This window comes from Emydura macquarii, unplaced genomic scaffold (genome assembly GCF_026122565.2).
Source record: "Emydura macquarii macquarii isolate MOO-44397 ecotype Brisbane River unplaced genomic scaffold, CSIRO-AGI_Emac_v2 contig_3257, whole genome shotgun sequence".
In the NCBI taxonomy this organism is placed as follows: Eukaryota; Metazoa; Chordata; order Testudines; family Chelidae; genus Emydura; species Emydura macquarii.
This window is the reverse complement of record NW_027133394.1, coordinates 506,792-527,302: the sequence shown is the minus strand read 5'-3', so window position 1 is coordinate 527,302 and position 20,511 is coordinate 506,792. Positions and strand designations below refer to the sequence as shown.

Sequence of the window (20,511 nt, the reverse complement as noted above, 5' to 3'; positions counted from 1 at the left end):
CCAGGTCTCTTTAAGAGGCCGCGTGACTTCACTTCCGGTTTCATGCCTATAGCAAGATGGCCGCTTCCCTCAACTGCCGGCTCCCAGTGAGGTGGGCAGGGGTCAGCCGCCCCCGCCTTCTTCTCTCGCCGGCCAATGACGTTTCTTTGCTCGCGAGAAAAAGGCCGAGATTCCGGCCCGGCCGGCAGCCGCCGGGGAAGACCCCGGATGTAGAGAAGCTGCCCGGTTGGCTGTTCAGAGCGAAGCTGGGGAGCCCGCCCCTAGGTCGGATTGGAGTTCATCCAGGGCGGGGCGTGGCCCAGACCGAGGCTGAGAGGAGGGACGCCCGGGAACCCGGAAGTAGAGCTGGCTCTGGGCTGCCGGCGCCGGACCCACCCTCACCCCGGCCCCTTGGGCGACCGGGCTCCGCGGCCCCCGCGGAGCGTCGAGCTGCAGGTCAGGTCAGGCCCGGTCCCGTCTGTGGGGCCAGCCGGGTGGGGTGGGCCCCGCTCCCGCCCCCCTCGGGGCCTGCGGGCGGCTGAGATCCCCTCCCCCTGCTCCCGCTGCCTGGGAGATGGGACCGGCTCGCCCGCGTGTGGCTGGGCCTTGGCCGAGCCCCCACCGCCCGGCCGTGCCCACGGCTGGTTTGCAAGGGGGGGGGGCTGGGCGGTGGGTGGCTCCCTGCCTGTGGCCCCCCACTGTGGGGCAAGTGCGTGGGCGTGTCTGGGACCCCCAGGGAGGGTTGTCACCTTACACAACCGGGCTAGCCTGGGTGATCCATGGCCCCCAGCGCTGCGCAGCCGGCAGTGGGTGCTGGGCATCCTGTCGGGGTCCCAGGGAAGGAACCGTTCTGGGAGAACCCGGCCAGGTGGCAAGCCTGCCCCCAAAGCGTGGGTGCTTGTCCCAAAAACCCAGCCAGGTGGCAAGCCTGGGGCGCTTCTCTCAAAGATTGTCCTGGCAGTGTGGCTTGTGCCTGTCTTGGGCAAGCAGTGTCCCATTAGGCTAAACAGCACACGCTCTCTGGTGGTGGCGGCGGCTTGATGAATGGCTCCAGAATTGTAGTTCAGTGGTGGGGAAGGTGGTATGTTACGTACTGGGGAGTATATGGCCGCTGGCTGGTGTAAATGCACATTAATTTATACAGGGGAGTGGGCTTCTAATGAACTGAAACTCCCTTTGTAGCTAAGTTGGATGGAAGCCCTGAATTATCAATGGGTTGCAAGGTGCAGATTGGAATTTGACCACTGGGGCAGATCTGCATGGGGAAATGACTTCACCATATCCAGGGTTCAGCAGGTGCTGAGAGGGGCAGGGACAGAGTTCAACACTGTCTGGCCTTAGGAAATGTAAGGACAGTCTTATGTTTAACAGGGTATTGCAGTATTTATTCAGGGCCAAATCCTACAGCCCTTATTTAGGAAGAATTCCCATTGAGTTCACTAGGAGCTCTGGCAGAGTGAGGACTGCAGTATTTGGCCCTGACTTCAAAAGGGGCTCTTGCATGAAAGCAAAGCTGAAAGTGCAACTTCTTTTGTCTCTAGCTCTTAGGATCCCCAGGTCCCTGTTGTCTCTGATCAAGGCCTTTCCTCTTGTTTAGTGGGAGGATGCAAGAAATTATAATCCTATGTCTGTGGCAGTCACATTGCTGAAGGATTTACCAGATGTTGCAGATTCAGCACTATGAAGGTTTAACCCATAAACTGTCTAGTTCCCAGTGGGTGATACCTGGAAACTGTCTGCTTTTAGGAGTTCAGGTGTCTAGCACCCGTCGGGGAGCAGAGAGGGAGAAGCACCATCAACAGGGAGGTGACACAGGTAAGGATTTTTGTGTGAAAGCGTTCCATTCTGTGGTGCTTCCTGAATCCTTCATAGCACACTCTGACTGCAGCCTGCCTCAGGCTCCTGAAATTATCATTGGGAACCTGAAAAGAGGGGGATGGTCACACAGGAATGTGTTTGAAGGGATCCTGATGGGAGGGAAGAGTGGGATTTCTTTGCTAGGATGCAGAGGGTGTTTGCAGGTGCCAGGCAGGATCAGGAGTAGAGTGGGTTAGATGGGGATATTGTGCTTTTTGATTGTTAGAGGGAGATTCTGCTGATTCTTGCCGTTATTTTGGTATCATGTATTGTGTAGCGGTGATTGCCGTGGACTCAGAACACTGTATGAGAATGTTTCACTTACCTGTAGCAGACACTCCATAAACTCAGACACCTACCCCCCATTCGCTGTAAAAACTTACTTCTTCTCTCTGAGTGCTGCTACAGGTAAGTACCTCAGGTGTCTGATTCTTCCTCAAGTGTCTTAAGACGCAATTGTTTAGGGGGACATGCTTATTTAAAGAGGTGTCTGGCAAAACACCCTGACAGTGGTGAGAGTCAGACTCAGTCTGATCTCCCCTGAAAACTTGTTCCATTCCATAATTGCCATTACACTGAAACACTGATAATCTGAATCTGGGTAATTGGGGCTCAGGTAATCCTGAATTAATTTCTGCCTCCAAATCCAAAATGCATATATCTGAAAAGTGAAGCCCTGAAGAGAGCTTGGCTGCTCCTAAGGTTCCTCTGTCAGGACTGCTCAGCCCACATTCTAGATCCCCTTTCCTTGGAAAGCCACTCCCGTATATCCAGATGAGGATATGTCCCTGATAAATTTGGATACAGTTTACCTGGATAGTGTCCATATTCATGCATTGTGTTCTTTCTCTCTCTAGACCGTTGGCCCTTATGCCTGACCAGTCAGATGTCAGCCTCCTTCCGGAGGAGCGAGTCAGGCATCTTATCCACATGGGGAGCTCCGTGGAAGTGAATGAGGATGTCCCGCCGCGACGGTATTACCGCTCAGGGGTTGAAATCATCCGCATGGCGACGATTTATTCTGAAGAAGGCAACATTGAGCACGCCTTCATACTGTACAACAAGTATATCACGTAAGAGCTCCTTTGCCTTACATGGGGATAACTTGCCTTAGGTTCTTTAGGGCTGTCGTCTTATTGCCTTGGATGTCATGCACCATATGTTACCATCCAGATAAGTCTCTGGACTAGGCGTCAGGAGAGCTGTGATCTGTTCCAGGCTCTGCCACTTCCTCCCTATGTGACCTCTGGCAAGTCACTTCTCTGCTCTGTGCCTCAGCTTTTCCATCAGTAAAATGGGGATGACGACCCTTATCCACCTTTGTAGGTGCCTACTGTTGAATAGCTAGACCCAAGGGATCAGCGGCCAGCTTTAAAGTCCAACATCTCCCAAATCACCCAGGCTAGAAACATTCTCTCTACCAATGGAAAGCTTGAGATAACCCTTAAAGAACTGAACAAGTATATGGTCGCTCTCTCTTCTTTGCCTCTCCCAGCTGCTTCCCCCTCCTCACACAATGCCAGGCCCCTATCTCTGATGATACCCCCTTACCCTAGAGCAGCTCTCTCCTGCTGCCCTGCCCAGCTTCATGCCGTTCTCATTCTCATCCTCCTTGGATGTGCAGTCTCATTTGACCTGGTTTCGACTCCATTGGCCAGTATATGCCCTCAGCAGGTCCTGTGGTGTGGGATTTGGGACAGGGTTGGATGTTGGAGCTTCCTTTGTTGGACTGCAGGGTGAGATCGTAACTTACCTCTTCTCTCTGAGTGCTGGCATAGCTCTCCCTGTTGGACCGGCGCAGTGTTGGCTGTGGTTGGGCCAGGGTTTATTGCAGTTCCAGGCAAACTGGGAAGTGTCCTCTCCTCTTCACTCCATCACTAAATGTTCTGCTGCTGAGGCACCTGCCCAGCTGGTGCAGTTGGCCTTTGCTCATCCTGCTGTCAGGTAATTGCAGCGTTCTGTAAGGGTCTGTGAGCAGACATTTTTCCCATCCTGTTCTAAAGCAGTCCACACACTGCGTAGAGTCAGTTTAACCCCTCCTGGGGTTAGCTTTTTTTGGCAAAGAAATTAACAATCTGAAAGTTCAGCTCAAGCAACCTTCCTGGCCTTAGTGCTGCTTGAGTTCCTCCTTCAGGACTGGTCAGCCCGCATGCTAAATCCCCTCTCCCCTATATTTAGGTGGAGATAAACGGATTCACTAAGGTAGAGGACTCGTTAACTCATTCTCAGCTGGTTCAACACCTGCTAACAAGGCAGAGCATGTCGGGCAAATGCTGTCAGCCTGTTACAGGGTGAAAATGTAAAGTGCTCCCCTTTAAAGTCACAAGTTAGACTTGATTATGCCTCTGACCTCTAAGGCCTGTTCTCTGCACTGTAGCCATATGGTGTGAACCACAGCTGTGCCTACTAAGGGTAGGCAGGGTGGTCTCAAAGCAGGGTAGCAAAGATCCTCATCCTCTGCTCTGGATTGGCAGGGAGAGACTCTTCCTTGTCTCCCCATTGAGATGTCACCAGCTCCTCTCTCTCTCTCTGCCATGCTGTACAGAGAGAAAATGGTCATACCTTTATAGAGCATCTCATGGCCATGGAGGTTTCCAAATGTGTCTACGCTGGGTTGATCACTTTCCCGAGCCCTGAAATGCACCTGCCCCGGGGGTGAAACCTGACAGCTGCTTAACCCCAGGTGGTGAATAATATCTTCTTAGCGTGCCTGCGGTTTTACCAAGGGTCAGGGGCTCATCTCAGAGATGGTCCTCCCTAGCGCTGTACTGAGGACATTGGTTCAGTATGGACGTGTGTGTTAAGTGCTTGATCCTGAGAGGCACTGAGCAGTTAGTAGTGGGAGTCTTCGTGGGTGCTCAGCAGGATTTGGGACCCAGCTGTGAATTGCCCTCACCTCTTCCTGCAGAGCTCTGGCTCTTTTTTTGAGTTCTCCCCTCTAATTACTGACCAGGCCAGACTCTGCTTAGCTTTTGCGTTCAGTCAGGTTGTAGAAGGCTGAGCTGTGTAGGGTGTTATCTTTATAACGTATTAACGTTGAGCTTCTCACAGGTGCCTGTGGGCATTAGATGCCAAGTCCCATTGAACATCACATTCCCTTGGGCTCATTTGCAAACTCCAGCTTCAGTTTATTTTATGCACTTTCCCTGAATCTAATCAGTAACTTAAAAAAAGAAGGCGTTACCCACACTCTGTGCTGCTGGCACTTGCTCCAGGACGTCTGTACAGTTTTCCTCACCTGACCTGGTTAAATTCAATACATTTTTCTCTGATTAGCCTGGTTACCAGCCTCTCTTCCCCCCTTCTACTTCCTGAGCTTTTATGGGCATAGTTCTGGGCTCTGTGAGAGGCTGGAAAGTGTAAAGCCAAGTAGAATCTTTCCAGCTCCGTTCCTCACACGCTGCTGCGTAAACCTCCCTTAGCTAAACAAATGTTCTCATCGCTTCTTCATCATAATGGGAGCAGATGGCAGTGTCTTCCCTCTCCAGGAGCCTCGATGTACATGTGGCGTTTACATTTCCCTGGAAGCTATGTGGTCTGGGTGGGGAGGATTGGGTCCTGGAACTGTGCTGTCCCTAATGAATTTAAATTAGCCTTTCATTCTACCGAGATTTGATTTACTGGGTGAGCTATTTTAGCATCTCTTTTTAACAATAAGCTCTGTTCCTCTGGTCTCTATGGGCCAGAATTGCTCTCGCCTACTTTGGTGCGAATCTGAAATGGTTCCATTGACTTCAGTGGAGTTACTCTGGACTTGCGCCGCTGTCAAGGAGGCCCGAATCTGGCCCTCTGTATTTGCTCCTGTGACGTCTAATCCAGCAGACGAAGGCAGAATGGAGATCCAGATTGGAAGCTGAAGCTAGACAAATTCAGACTAGAAATAAGGTGCGCGTTTGTAATGGTAATTACCCATTGGAACAATTCACCTAGTTGTGGTGGATTCGCCATCACTCAGAGGTTTAAAACAAGACAGGTAAAAGATCTGTTATAGCCCAACCAGGAGTTGTGGGTGTGACGCAACAGTCACTAGGTGATATTCTCCGGCCTGTGCAATGCACAGAGCAGAGGATCAGAACGGTCCCTTCTGGCCTTGAGCCCTATGAATCTTCCCTGCTGTCCTCTTTCCAGCTACAGGGCCGGACATCATCAGTGTAACTCCGAAGTCATGTCAGTGGCGTTACCCAGAAATTCCATTGTTAGGAGAGCAGAGTTCGTCCCGAAACAAATGGGGTGTGGGTGGGTGTGGCTATGTGCTATAGGCAGGTATGGAACCGCAGTGGATTATGCATCGTCTGGATTTGATTTACCTAGTTACACAAGTACCAAAGCCCTCAGCCCTCCTTAGACGGCCGGCAGACCCTCACTCCAGCATACGGGATGCCTCTGATGGGACATACTGTAGTGACTCTGAACCCAATCCTCCTACGGCTGGGGGCATGTTTGTGGGAAAGCAGCGTGGACTGACCTCGCTGGGTCCCATCAAGTCCCTGGCTGTCTTTGTCAACTGGCACAAACTAGAGCAGAGTTCTTTCTACCTTGTCAGGGGGACTGCCCCAGCAGAGTGGTCTCAGGATCGGGCACTTACAGCCACTTCCCCTCTCCACTCCTGCATTGCGCTCTCTTTGGCTGGAACCAGGGATCAGGGCTGCATGTGGCCTGACCATGAAATCCCCAGTATGTTCAGGGCTACTTCGTTCTTTTAGGGGGCACAGCACTCTGCCCTGGGGGTGGGGAGCAGACTCGTTGCCTAGCAGGACTTCCCCAAAGCAGATGATCTGCAGCACCAGGTCTGTCGCATCCTTTGACAGGCCTGCAGCATCCAGCCCTCCCCTCACCCTGCAAAACCAGACCTGGGAGGAGTCCCTCATCACACTGAGCTTAAGTAGAATTTATGGGGGGGCCTTGGGGCTGGCTCTGCACAGAGGTGGGTGTCAGCTGTAGGAGCCTTAACTCTTGACTGTCCTGACTTTGATTTTTAACCATGTGTAACTCATGCTGACACAGTGGGCTTTGTGTCCGTCCCCGCCCAGTGGCTGGATCACAGGCGGCTGCTGTCTCTATGCTAATAGGCTTGGTCCCGTAACGCAGGCAGCCAGTGGCTTGTGCTTTTACTTCCAGAGGTCCCAGGCTCAATCCCCATAGAAGCCTCAATTTGGGGTGGCCTGTCTGGAGGTTTGAAATGCTCTGGATCGAAATCCGATCTGTCAGCTTGGAGGCACTAGCTGACTCAGAACTCTTTGCCCTCCCTCTAGCCCCTAGAGGGAGACCGAGCTGCACCTGATAGCATTGGTTATGTGTCCATGTGTAACAGATTTTTGTCGTTAGAATCCCCAAGTTATGTGGAACGTTAAGGCCCTGACCCTCCCGTGGAATCCATGCATTCGCTTCCGTGGGGCTCTGCCTGGGCAGAGAACTGCTCAGCTGGATCCAGATAAGAGCATGCTCTCACTTTCCTCCTGCCTCTGTGCTCCTAGCCCAGCTGGCTGGAGGGGCCTGGGGCTGACTGGGCCACCTGCTCTCCAGTGCAGTTCTCTCTTCCTTGGTACATTCAGTTCTTGGCCTTGCTGCCGAGCCTGTCAATGGAAGAAGCCAGTGGGGGGCGGGAGGGTGGCGGCTTGTGCTCCAGGGGCAGTCGCCAGCTGGGTGTTGGACGGAGGTCACCAACTCCACTGAAAGGCCATGAGGCAGTCAGGGACTTTGAGTCCCGGTTGGCCTGGCTTGGGATTCTCACTGGCGAGTGAGAGGGAGGGCAAGCCTCCGTATCCCATTGCCTGTGTCTACAGCCTCTGGCTTGCTCTGTGGCACTGAAAGCTGTGTAAATATTCCTGCTCAGGCTCTGAAACCCAGGGAGAGGGGTGGGACAGTTCCCGCCCCCAAAGAGCCTGGGCGATGATTAATCTTTGGAAGTTTCTATTGATGAGGACCGTGCAAGCACAGCACAGTATTGGGCACAGCAGGTGAGAAATAGAGCACATCTGTGCTGAGATGCAAGAAACCCAGCGTGGTACAAATGTTGTCTCCATCTCATTCCCGCGTCTTGCAGCCACTGTTTGGAAACGCACTCTTTCTGCTCTTCCTTTGTAGGCTGTTTATAGAGAAGCTGCCGAAGCATCGCGATTACAAAACTGCCATCATCCCTGAGAAGAAAGACACGGTGAAGGTAGGTTGTCACTACTCACAATGGTGCTACCAAGAGTTTGTCTGTCTCTGTCATTTCTATGAGAAAACATTAAGGTCAGAGGTGTTGGAGCTAGAAAAGGACTGGTGGGTCACATGGTCTGTCCTGCCGTTTCTGGGTTGTTCCCTCATAGAGCTGATCAGGAAAATGGGGAGGGGGTTTCTGTGGAAAACTGCCATTTTTTCTGGTCAAATATATGAATAGTAAAAAGCCAGAAACTGCCCTTTTGATTGGGAAATGCTGCTGCGGTGCCTCCTGGGAGTTGTAGTTCAGGTACTTCTGTCTCCCGTGCTCCTCTGCGTACCGGATATCCAGCCCTGTTACCATAGACGGTGTACAATGGGGATCGTCCTATCTGCTGCTCGCTCTCTGAAGTAAGGGACCTTCCACCCCTTCCCGTGGGAGGTCGTTCACAGTTTAGTGGGTCTTGTTAGCAGGTACTTTTCCCAGCCTAGGTCTTCCAGCATTTTGGTCTTTGGATTGCCGTCACCTCCCTTCTCTCCTTGGTATTCGTGGCCCATGTTCTTACATCAGTGCGTGAAATGCAAGTTGGCCTGACACGCTCATCCACATTGCTAACCTGCATGTGGGTATTGGGAGTGTTGTGGGCACAGACTTCAAACCGGCAAACCTTGGCTCGCTGAGTCTTGGGTACAGATGCACCAAAGGTTTGGCTCTGGGCTGGAATGGAAGGGGTTGCTGACTCGGTTATCCTGAGGGGCTGATTGCCTGTTTGAATTTGGAGCACTTAGCATCTCTGAAAATAGGGTCTCAAATGACACCTCTTTACAATGGTCCAGTGATGGAAGCAGGATTAGGACATGGGGTATTTTGAGCACTGGCTTTGTGCTCAGGCCACAGCGCCCCTAGGGTGCATGTGGGAAGAGACCCTCTAAATCAGTGCTTGTCAGCCTGTTTTTCCCCAAACCTTATGCAGCTCTTCATGGATGCCGATGTGCACATCTGGATAAATGTGAGGGCGTGTGGCTGGTTCTCAGTGCCCGCTGTTGCAAAGAAGCATGGAACCCTCTCCCCTCCACCCCCCCGCAGCCAGGAAAGGGAATGGGAAATGCAGACCTTACACCCTCTCACCAGCATGTGATCAATGTCTCCCAGTGATGCCGTGTAAGGGTGCACCAGTGAGATGTTGCTGCACCATTGATTTGTTTCTCTCTGGATTGAGTGCTCCTTTCTCTGACTCCTGCTCCTCTGCTATAGCACCCCTCTTGTCTTCAGTATCCCCATTCCCTGACAGTCTGTGGCTTCACCTCCTAATGCTTCTTACTGCACGATGTATGGGAGCTGAGTTTATTTTGTCTTGGTACTGTGCGCTTGCCGACCCTAGCTTCCTGTCCTGAACTTGGTAACATGGCTCTTATTCCCCTTCCCTCCAGAAACTAAAAGAAGTCGCATTCCCCAGAGCTGAAGAGCTGAAGCAGGAGCTGTTAAAGAGATACACTAAAGAGTATGCTGAGTACCGTGAGCGAAAGGTGAGTAATGCTGGGAAATGAAACGTCTGCACCACAAATAAAACCTGCAGCTGCGAAGGAGACTGTCTGTCTGTCTGAAAGACCATCGATATCCAGGATCTTCAAACCTGCAAACTGGGTAGCTGGATTCTCCAACGTAGCATTCTAGCCTTCTGTTTCACATTGTTGAGAGCCAAATCTTCCTGAGCCCATCACCCATGCCTTGTCATAGAAGGTTCACCGGCTTCTCTGTTCCTTCCAAAATCACCTTTGTGTTTTCTCCCTGCCTGGCCCTTGTATGCAGGAAGAAAAACTCCCGGTCTGAATCCATAAGGCCAACTGCCTTCTCTTTCGGATCACTCCTCAAAACTCCCCTCTGCGGTGACGCATACAGAAAACTGCCAGCTAAGGGCAGGTGGCAGGATGTGACTGCCATTAAGAATTGCGCACATCCTATTTTTGTCACCCCCCCCCGCTCCACCCTGGCCTCCTTGTTTGTCTTATCCACATGCTAAGACCTAGCCACTCAGTTCAGACATGCTTCAGACTCTGGGTGTTAGAGCAAGCTTGGAGCCGTATGTGGGAGCCAGTTGGGGTCCCTGGGCCAAAGCTACGGGGGTCTTCTGCAATTGTTTAACACGTGACCTGGTTGGTTGCCCTTTGTAGCCCCTTCCTGTGGTGGATGTGTTTCTGCAGGTCATGTAGTGGGGAAGCTAAACTGCCAAGGATTCCTGCTGGGGAAGGGTTAGTCGGCGGGATGGACGATGTGTAAGCTTGTTCCCAGCTCAGTTAACCTGTTTGTACCACGACATCACCCAGGGCCAACCTGTCTGTTGTCCCTACGTGTTTCCCATTGCAGAAGAAGGAGCAGGAGGAGTTTGCACGTAACCTAGCTCTGCAGCAGCAGCTGGAGGAGGAGAGGCAAAGGGTAGCCCAGATGAAGCAGCAGCAGGCAGAGCAGGAGCAATTTCACGCCTTCGAGGAGCTGATCCGGCGCCAGGAGCTGGAGAAAGAGCGTCTGAGAATCGTGCAGGAATTTGGGAAGCCTGAGCTAAGTCCTGAGTCTCTGGGGGGACCCCTGATACCAGGAGTGGAAAAGCCGCCAACTGACTTAACCCCAAAGATTCCCGTCTCTCCCATTCAGCCTGCAAGCTCAGTGGTAGGGGCTGTTCTGCCAAAACCTCCTGCCGTGGACAGATCTTTGAAGCCTGGAGCTTTGGGGAGCCCGGAAAACAGTTAGTACCTTTTGGAATTAACTCATATCAGTGACGCTGATGCCTGAACCCAGGCTGGAAACTTGACGTAACAGAGATGCCACAAATGGCATCAGTCTCAAGTGTCAGACACAAAAATGCGCTCACCCAATGTATTAGAAACCCTTCCTCTTTATTGCTATCCCTCCCCATCCCTTCAGGAAGAACGGCTTCCACCATAACTGTATCGGTGGTGACTGCTTGCATGGACCAAGGGAGATTCTCTGGAGTATCCATAAATAGCTTCTTCCCCTTTTAAGAGGAGTAGGAATTTGAACCTGCAAGTTGCTGAGCACTCTGGTCCTGATTCAACACAGCACTTCAATAAGACTGTTCTCCTGCTTAAAGCAAAGCATGTGCTTAAGTGCTTAGCAGGGTTGGGGACCAGTTTTCAGCTCCTTGCAGGATTGAGCCATAGTTGCCCCCCCCGCCCATCTAAGATCCATAGCCAAATTCAGATCAAGGGCTGGATTCTCATCTCACATGGGAAATCTGAAGTGCCTGATCAGAGATCAAAATTTGGAGCTAGGTCAGTGCTGGTTTGCCATTTGATTGAGTCTCCTTGCACACGCGCACTCAGAATATCAATACCCATCTGAAAGCATTTCTGGTCTCTAAAGGGATGCTGTCAAGATGGGGGAAAAACATTAATGAGCCTGATTTTGACCATTCACATGGGTGCAAACTGTGAGGAACATCACTGAAGTCAGTGGAATCATGCTACTAGTGGGAGATCAGTTGGGCCCAATGTGCTGTTGTTTTTTGTGTTACTGACCCTGTTGGTCACGGCAATGGAGCATGGCTTCTTTTAAATCAAACTTCTGCTCTCCACTTAATATTTTACCAGCCTAGAGAGGGGGGAAACTGAGCTGGTCAACTTCACTTTCTGATTCTGGTCAGTTTTGCATCCTGGTTTTTTGGTCACAGCAGGGAAACAGTGACATTTTTTTAAAATATTTTTTTTAAATTTCCCATTTTTAAAGAAACTAAAATGAGTGACGTGATTGGACACCTGACTGGCTCCCAGGGATACAGCAATTAGGCAAAACATTTGCACAATTACATGATTTGCGCACATGATTTGGGAGGCATGGTCCAATGGTAGAGCACTGGCCTCGGAGTCCGAACTCCTGCATTCTATTCTTGGCTCCGTCGCTAACCTGTGTGTCTTTAGGAGGGTCCCTTCCCCTTTCTGTGCCTCAGTTTCCCCATCTCCAAAATAGGGAGGATGATATCGATCTCCTTTAGTAAAGCCCTTTGAGATTGATGGATGAGAAGAGCTAAGTAACAGCTGTGATTTCATGTTACAAATAGCAGCTATTTGTATACCTAGCTTGTTTGTTTTTAAACATTCAGCCCTGCGTCTCTTGTGCTGAAATGATTTCCCCTGCTCCTTTAGTTATTGACCTTTCCTGATGCACATTGTGGCAAATCTTGCTATGTATTAACAGCTACCCTTCCTTTCCCCACAGATGTAACTATAGATGGTCTTCGCCAAGTCATCATCCCCAAGGAGCTCTGCCATAAATTCCTCCAGTTAGCAGACGCTAACACCGCCAGGGGCATTGAGACGTGTGGAATCCTCTGTGGGAAACTGGTACGGTGACAGTCTGGATAAAGCCATGTTAATATTTTGTAGCTCTCTGCCTTGGGTTCCCCTTTGGCCCCTTGATCTCCTGAGAAAACATTTGTTGCTATGTCCTGCCTTTACTCAAAAGTCAGATCCTACATTGACTTTGCGTTGTCATTGTGTGTGACTTAAGTTGGCCCTCTTGACTCTTTAAAGTCCTGAACAGTGTAGGCTATGGCTTTATATTCATTCCACTTTCACGAGCCTTGTCTTGATGCTCGCCTTCCTTTTAGGGGTTCCACAATCGCATCGTAGGCCCCGATCCTGCGATCAGTGACACTTGTACACAGGCAGTTCTGTTCTGCATGGATCTGAAGTAGATGGGGCTCTGAGCAGTTCCCTCTGCTTGGATTGGATTACAGGATTGGGCACCTTGTTCGGCCGGTGATCAGGTCCTTTCTTTGAAGCACTGTAGGATGTTTAAACTCTGTCCACCTGGATAGCTCTCCTTCCCCACTGCTAAACATCTACATGCTGCTTTCCCCCAAAAGGCTTCCTGCTTACAGCAGCTTCTCTCCTGCATTCGCAACCTTTCTCTCCCCCTTATGTTAAATTCTTCCTCTTCAAGCGCTGTGTAAGAGCTAAGTATTATTTGATCGTTATTAATAATTGGCAGCTGGGAGTGGTTTTTATAATTTATACTGTGATAGCACCTAGGAGCCTCAGTTGTGGCCCAGGACCCCATTGTGCTAGGTGCTGTACAAACATAGAACAAAAAGATGGTCTCTTCCTCAAGGGGCTTGCAGTCTAAGTAGTGACATGGGCAGTTTTCCACTGGGCACTAAAACCCACCAAATCAATGACTGAGCTGCTGTCAAAGGGTAGTAACTTCCAGTCATGACTCATGTGGGTTAGATTCAAATTAACAACCTCATAATAAAAAGATTTCCTGGGGACATAAGAGTGGTAGGGACTCCTGGGTCGTCATGTGCAACCCCATCTGATAATCCCGTTCATAACATCGTACGGCTTAATATAAAAATGTTCGGTTGGTGGATGACCCTACGCTTTTGTCAGTAATGTGCATACCAAAGCTTCCTGGTGCTCTAGCACCGGCTGGTGAAAGGACGTGTCGGCCTCCGTTCTGGCATTTAGATCGTCTGCAGGATCGAGGCCTTGTGCAGTCGATGCAGTGCTATAAAGCCACACTGAAACCTGCGGTGGGCTAGTGTGATGCTCTGAGCATTGCTGTACCCAGCACGGCCTGCCTTGTGGGATCAGACATAGAACCCTAGAAATGTTGGGCTGGAAGGGATCTTGAGAGGCTGCCCAGTCCAGCCCCCTGCACTGAGATGGGGCCAAATCAACTTAGACCAACCCTGACAGGTGTTTGTCCAACCTGTTTTTAAAAACTCCAATGACGGGGGTTCCACAACCTCTCCTGGGAGCCTGTTCCAGGATTTAACTACCCTTCGAGTTAGAAAGCTTTTCCTAATATCTAACCTAAATCTCCCTTGCTGCAGATTAAGCCCGTGACCTCTTGTCCTATCTTCAGTAGACATGGAGAACACTTGATCACTGCCCTCTTTATAACAGACCTTACATGTAAGCTCCCTCTCCCCGCTATCTTCCAGATGAGGAACGAGTTCACAATAACGCACGTCATTGTCCCCAAACAACACGGAGGCCCCGATTATTGCAACACGGAGAACGAGGAGGAGCTCTTCCTGATTCAGGATCAGGACAACCTCATCACTCTGGGGTGGATCCATGTAAGTGTTTCCGTCAGACTGCGGGTCTGATCTTAAACTCGTAGCAAATACACGGGAAAGCCGGCTGAAGGGTATGGATTTGTAGGTCAAGTGTCCTCTGTGGGATTTCTTCTTCTGACGCTGCTGGTGCTGGTCACAGCTGGAGATGAGATACTGGGGTAGATGGTTCATGGTCTGATATGGTTTGGCAACCCCAGCCTCTTTGTTAGGTCATTATATTGCAATGATCTTTGTGTACAGAGCTTTCCAAACTGGCTGTGCACAGAAACCTCATCTTGGGCAAGTTCCTTCCCTTTTCTGGGCTTCTTCCCCCCACCCCCCTATCGGGAACATTGATACTTCTCCCTTGAGTATAAGGATCTTGAGTGGAAGCTTTTTCCCCCTGTGAACCTAAGCGGCAGGCTTTCTAACTCTGGGGGCAGAGAGCACTTTGGTCTTAAGTGCCACCTCCAGCGGAGCAGAGAGCAGCCCTGCCGTTTGCTGCCGGGAGCTGTATCCAGTCATCCCCAGCCTAGCAAAGTTGGCCTGCTCAGTACGGAGTTTTGGGAGATGAGGAAGGGTCTTGTGACCCCGTTCTCCCAGCCCCGTGCCCTGCGAGTGCTCAAGGAAAAGCATATCGCTTACGCAACTGGAGAGCTACATGGGCGTCTCGGGTATTAAAGGGTGATGTAGGCAAACTGCCTTAACAACTGAGCCATTGTCCCAGATGCTAAACTTCCCCTCTGAAGTTCCAGCTATGAGCCAGGTGCCTCTGTCAACCCCCGTGGCAGTTCCCGGGACGATGCTTTCCTCCGCTCACATCCATCTGCTGCCCCACCGCGTGTTGTGCCAGCTCCAGATTCCTCTACTGCCTTCAGTGCTGGCCTTGCTCCTGGTCCAGACTCAGCCTTTGGCACCAATCCTAACGGCCAGCAAAACATTTAGTGCTGCGGAACGCTCGTTCCAGGTGGCAGCTGCCTTGCAAATGTTGGCAACTGCAAGATGCTGGCAGGGTTGTCCCCCTAGGCACCAACTTCCCAATGTCCTCCTTCTCAAAGAGCCAAGGGACCAGCAGAAAGAGACCTTACTTTTCCCCATAAGGGAGGGTGAAGGGTTAGAAGAGATCTGTTCTCCTACGAAGGGATCTTACCCCATTAAGGCCACCAATTGATCTTCATTATTTTAGATGTTACAGTTAAGGATGCTGAGATGAGACATGGACCCCAGAACAGCTTTTATAAAAGCTGGGGTGTCAAATCCAGGGTTCTGGCCAAATTCTAACTGACTAATTGCTTTGTGCCACCCTAAAATCCCCTGCAGTATTGATTCAATCATAGAATCTTCTTTACCTCCTGCCCCGTTTGGTGTGGCTGTGCTGTGTTCCACCACAGAAGGGGCTGCATTTTTTTTAGTGTGTGAAGGGGGACTCCTATGTGGGGGATGCATATAATACAGTTTGTAATTGTATTTAAGCGTGCTTTGAGATGCAAGATTATGTGGCGCTTCATCAGCAGCCTACACCCCTTTCTCTGTCTTTCTCAATCTAGTATCAAACTGAGAGGCAATTTTTTTGGGGGGGTCCAGTCAAATACAGTAAAGGTTTAGCATGGTACTCCTCTGTTTAATCTGTCATGGAAGAAAAAACTCAACTCTGTGACCACTCTGTCAGTAGCTGCATCTGTTTTGGACACCTTGATCTCTGAGCCGTACTTCTTAACTCTTTCCTTCCTTTTTTTGTGTCCATATTTAGACTCACCCGACGCAAACAGCTTTTCTTTCCAGCGTGGATCTGCACACGCACTGCTCCTATCAGATGATGCTGGCCGAATCCATTGCTATCGTGTGTTCGCCAAAATACCAGGAGTAAGTAGGAGGATGTGTTTGATTCCCAAGCATGTTCCTGGGCAGCATTAAATTGAGAATCTAAAATGGGATTTTTAAGTGGTGTTAATTAGGTGTCGTATAGCAGTGCCTAGAAGCCCAGGCATGGAGCAGGACCCCATTGCGCTAGGTGCTGTACAAACGCAGAATAAAAAGATGGTCCCTCTCTCACAGAGCTGACAGTCTTGTAAACTTAGACCTTGACTGCGCACACAAGTTGTACTGCCTTAGCTATGCCGGTATAGTTAAAATAACCCAACCCGCAATGTGGATGCAGTCATAGGAACCCTCATGGTAGTACAACTGCATCTACATTAGGTAGTAAAATATCATGCCCTCCTCCCCGCACCCAACCAGTATAAACACTGTGTAGTGTGTACAACCGCACCTCCCATGGAAACCAGCGTGACTCTTGCTGTGAAGTCACTTAGACACTTGTGAAAATCACATCCGAAGCTCTCACTAGAATTAGCTGGAAACTCTTCTAGAATCATAATGTGGAATTAGAGAGAGGGCATAGGTTCCAGAGATCTAGGTTCAATTCCCAGCTCTGCTACAAATGCCCTGTCTGACCCGCCTCTGTGTCTCTGGCCCTTTGTTCCCCAGTTGAAAAATGGGGAGAATTCCTCCGTTGTCTGTGTGGACTGTAAGCTCTTTGGGGCAGGGATGGTTCTGTCTTCATTCAGCACCATGGAGCCCTAACTTCAGCTGGGGCCTCTAGAGGTGGGTCTGCACTGCACAGTAAACCTGGGTCTGTGGGACCAGTGCTTGTCAGTGTTGCCAAGCCTGCCCTTGAGGATCCACACCACATTGTCAACCTGGGCTTACAATTGCTGGAGCCGCATTAACGCCTCTGTACTGCACTATGCAAACCTTCTGACGTGGGTCTGCGGCTTGAGCTATGTCCAGACTGCAAAGCGAGGGCTTGGCCCTCAGCTTCAGCAACACTGGGGCTCAAACTCACCCCCTGTGGGTGGGTCCTAGGACTCAGGCCCTCAGTGCTCCCTGATCAGTGTGCGAATGGTAGAGGAGGTTGGGCTCAGAGCTGAGCTGGGTTTACAATGCAATGTAGACGTAGCTGTGGTGCTCCCATAATAAATAGTAAAATGTGCGGGGGAGGAGAAGGTAGCTGTGAAGTTGCACTGTTAAGATGACAGAAAGAAAATGAAAAACTAAAATAGGTCTGATCCAAGGGATTTGTTCTGCTAAAATAGCTCATCTTTTTAAAAGGCCCGAGTTGCTCAAAGCTGCTTTTTTTTGTAGGACCGGATTCTTCAAGCTGACAGACCATGGCCTGGAGGAGATCTCCGCCTGTCGGCAGAAGGGCTTTCATCCCCACAGCAAAGATCCACCTCTCTTCACCGTAAGCACCGCAGACACGGGATACCGAGACTGCAGCTTGTTTAATACATCACTTAAGTCTTAGCTGTGCTGCAATGCTAGGTTGTCATCCAGGGAAAGAAGGAAATGTGCACCTGCCCCCATGGAACATATGAGAGAGCCTGGTTTGGGGTAATAAAGGCAGGGCTGGGCAGGGGGGCTGGACTCCTGCGTTCTCGTTGTCACACGCTGACTTGCGCTGTGACCTTTGGCTAGTAGCTTCCCCCTCTGTATCTCAGCATCCCCACCTGTAGACTGGGGCTAAATTCCTACTGGGGACATTGTGAGAGGGTGCTTTAGAGACTCATAGACTCTGAGGCCAGAAGGGCCCAATATGATCATCTAGTCTGACCTCCTGCACAACGCAGGCCACAGAACCTCACCCACCCACTCCTGTAATAGACCTCTGACCGATGACTGAGTTATTAAAGTCCTCAAATCATGGTTTAAAGACTTTAAGGTACAGAGAATCCACCAGCCAGTGAGCCATGCCTCCTGCAACAGAGGAAGGTGAAAAACCTCCACAGCCTTTGCTAATCTGCCCTGGGCGAAAGTTCCTTCCTGATCCCAAATATGGTGATCAGTTAAACTCTGAGCGTGTGGGCTTTAAGTGTGAAGTATAATTTATTCCTGTGCAGAAAAGATGGTTTAACGGGTAGGACACTGGACTTGGAGTAGAGAGTCCTAGTTCAGCCACAGACTCCCTGTGGGGTCTTGGACAAGTCATTTAATGCACTCTGCGTCTTAATTCCCGATTTGTAAAATCAGGCTAAGCCTGTCCTACCTCACAGGAGGCGGTGTACAAATAAAATCCATGGCCTGAGTGATACTCAGATGCCACGGTGAGGGCCATATAAGTAGGGTCAATAGAATGTTAGTGATGACTTTTAAATAACTTTCCAATTTCTTTTTTTTTTTTTCTCCAGAGCTGCAGTCACGTGACAGTAGTTGAGAGAGATGTGATGCTGATGGATCTTCGATAAGCCCATTGCCTTAATCCACTTCTTTACCGTAAAAGATCTAACTTTTAGGCCTAGAGAAGCTTTTCCTCCCATAGCAAATGATTTCCACCAGATAGGGCAATCTTCGGTAACGATGGTGAAATTGGTAATCTCCACTTGGAACACACGAGATCGCTGTGTCCTCTGGTCTCGTGCAGTGTGGAGATGCTGAGGTGAGAGGGGGAATCTTCATTTGGATTTTTAAAAAGAAAAAGCGAACACTACAAGGCTTATTTAACTCTCTAACGATCAGTTGTTCTGCAATCCTTCCGGAAGGATTTGCGGCAAGAACTGTGATCCTGGGGCTTGGAAACTGGGTCAGGCAGGCTGGCGCGCCTTTGTAAGGAAGCTCTTCCCAAACAGGGATCCCCCACGTTTAGCCCACCTTCTCCTTTTGCCCCTATTATCTGATCCAGAGTCTGCTGAGAGTCCCTAAGTCTTTCCATGGACCTCAGTGGGATGTCGGTGAGAACTTTCGTAAAGCTCCAATGGGTCTGATTCTCAGTAACGCTAAGACCCCTTTAAAGGGAAGGAGTCGCGTCTCCACCTGTATTTGGGCTGCCAGTACTCTGAGAGCAGGGTGAAATGGGCCCTCAGGATCTGATTCTCATTTACACAGTTTTTTCACTCAAAAGTCAATAGTTCATTTACTTTAGAGCATTGGGGGGGGAACCAATGCGAACAGCTCGGCCACTAACTAGCAACCCTACACTACATGAACAGCATGTGCACAATGGAAGGAATTGCTGCTAGGGAGGAAACTGGTTTCAGTTGTGCAGTTGCCATAAATAGTTGGATAAATCTGTTTAAAAAGGCAAAAAATGTAATGGAGGGTGGGAGAGAAATAGGATCCTTTATTTTATTACTGTTCCTAAATGGGACATAACTGGTCTTTGTTCAGTTTCTTTAATAGTTCAATGTGGATGGAAGAGATTCCGTTCTGATGGATTGCTCTAACAATGTAGCAGTAGGAAAGTCCCGCCGCTCAGCTGTGCTGTCCATCTGATAGGCTATTTAAGGCCTGGTAGCATCCCTCTAGGGGGAGAGGTGAAATAACGTTATGATTCTCACACTGAATTGCCTTGATAGATAAATTCCTGGGGCGGGGGGGGAATGAGAACTGTTACCTAGCGTAACCAACCTAGAGACCGTACATGTGGGGCTCTTTAGCAAAGTCTAGTGGACTGGGCACTGGACTGGGAGTCAGGAGACCAGGGTTCTGTCCCGGAGTCAGTTACTTCCCTTTTCTAGGTCTGTTTCCCAGTCTGTAGAAGGGGGTGGTGAGACTGACCTTTCCTCTGTCAAACGCACTGAGATCTGTGGATGAAAAGCATCCTTGAAGAACTACGTTTTAATAGCAGCAGTGTAGTTCTCAGCATTTGGGGGTTACCTTGGAGACCCTTTATCCACACTGATCTGGGACACTGTTAGAACCATGCTAGAATTAACTGTATTCAGCTAGTCCTGGATGTGAACTTCTCACCAGGCCCTAGGTCCAGAATGAGTCGGTCCTCATTCTCAGATTCAAACAGCCCTGAAGATTGGCAAAGTTGAGGTCCGAATGCCTCCTCGTTGGTATTCAAGTCATGTCTTGAAGGATCCTCTGTTCAGCTCCATAAGTCCATGCTGCTGCTTGACTTCTCCCCTAGGAAGCCAAAAGTCATAGCAAGTTTAACTTTCCTTGCCAAAGTTCACACTCCCATGAAGTCCTGAGATCGTTTTTCTAAAGCCTGTTGTGTAGAATCATCGAATGTCGTACACAAGCGTAATACGTTGTTCATGTCAGATGCCAAACTGTGACTCTTCTTTTTTTTCCCATTGCTTCTGTCTTTATCAATGTCCGTTAGTCTTGAGAGAAGAAATGAAGATAACCAGGTATTAGAAACTTTAAAATACTCCACGCTTTCTAACTGTGATGTGTTGGATTATCGATGAGTGTTAAATGTTAAGGAGCCGGACTTTCAGCTCAGAGTAGAGTGAAAGATTGTAGACTTTCACTCTGGAGTGTATGATGGTAATATACGAGATCTCAACACCCTGCGTTTGGAGCCTCATTCCTTTGTCAACACATGCACGTTTGGTTGGCTTTTCATCGGGAATATAATATGTGCCCTCACTGAAATGTTTTGCTGTATAATATTTGGCAAACAAAATTCTTTAATGTACAGTTTAATACAGGTCGATGATATCTC

General features: G+C 49.8%; 1 protein-coding gene across 3 annotated transcripts in view; it reads left to right on the top strand.

Moving 5' to 3' along the window:
• Positions 1 to 20,511, top strand: part of STAMBP (STAM binding protein) — a 23,113-nt gene extending 2,602 nt beyond the window's left edge. The window contains exons 1-12 of one of the 3 annotated variants that reach the window (XR_010917020.1): positions 218 to 435; positions 1,726 to 1,794; positions 2,694 to 2,909; positions 7,921 to 7,996; positions 9,409 to 9,504; positions 10,343 to 10,718; positions 12,209 to 12,333; positions 13,941 to 14,078; positions 15,808 to 15,920; positions 17,202 to 17,301; positions 18,245 to 18,492; positions 20,167 to 20,511. Coding sequence is in view for 2 of the 3 variants with exons in the window: in XM_067532325.1 (XP_067388426.1) it covers positions 2,707 to 2,909; positions 7,921 to 7,996; positions 9,409 to 9,504; positions 10,343 to 10,718; positions 12,209 to 12,333; positions 13,941 to 14,078; positions 15,808 to 15,920; positions 17,202 to 17,301; positions 18,245 to 18,301 (1,284 nt within the window). In the remaining variant the exon portion in view is untranslated. Of the gene's footprint in view, positions 1 to 217; positions 436 to 1,725; positions 1,795 to 2,693; positions 2,910 to 7,920; positions 7,997 to 9,408; positions 9,505 to 10,342; positions 10,719 to 12,208; positions 12,334 to 13,940; positions 14,079 to 15,807; positions 15,921 to 17,201; positions 17,302 to 18,244 lie in introns of those variants that run through there. The other 2 variants (XM_067532324.1, XM_067532325.1) reach the window with 2 other exon arrangements.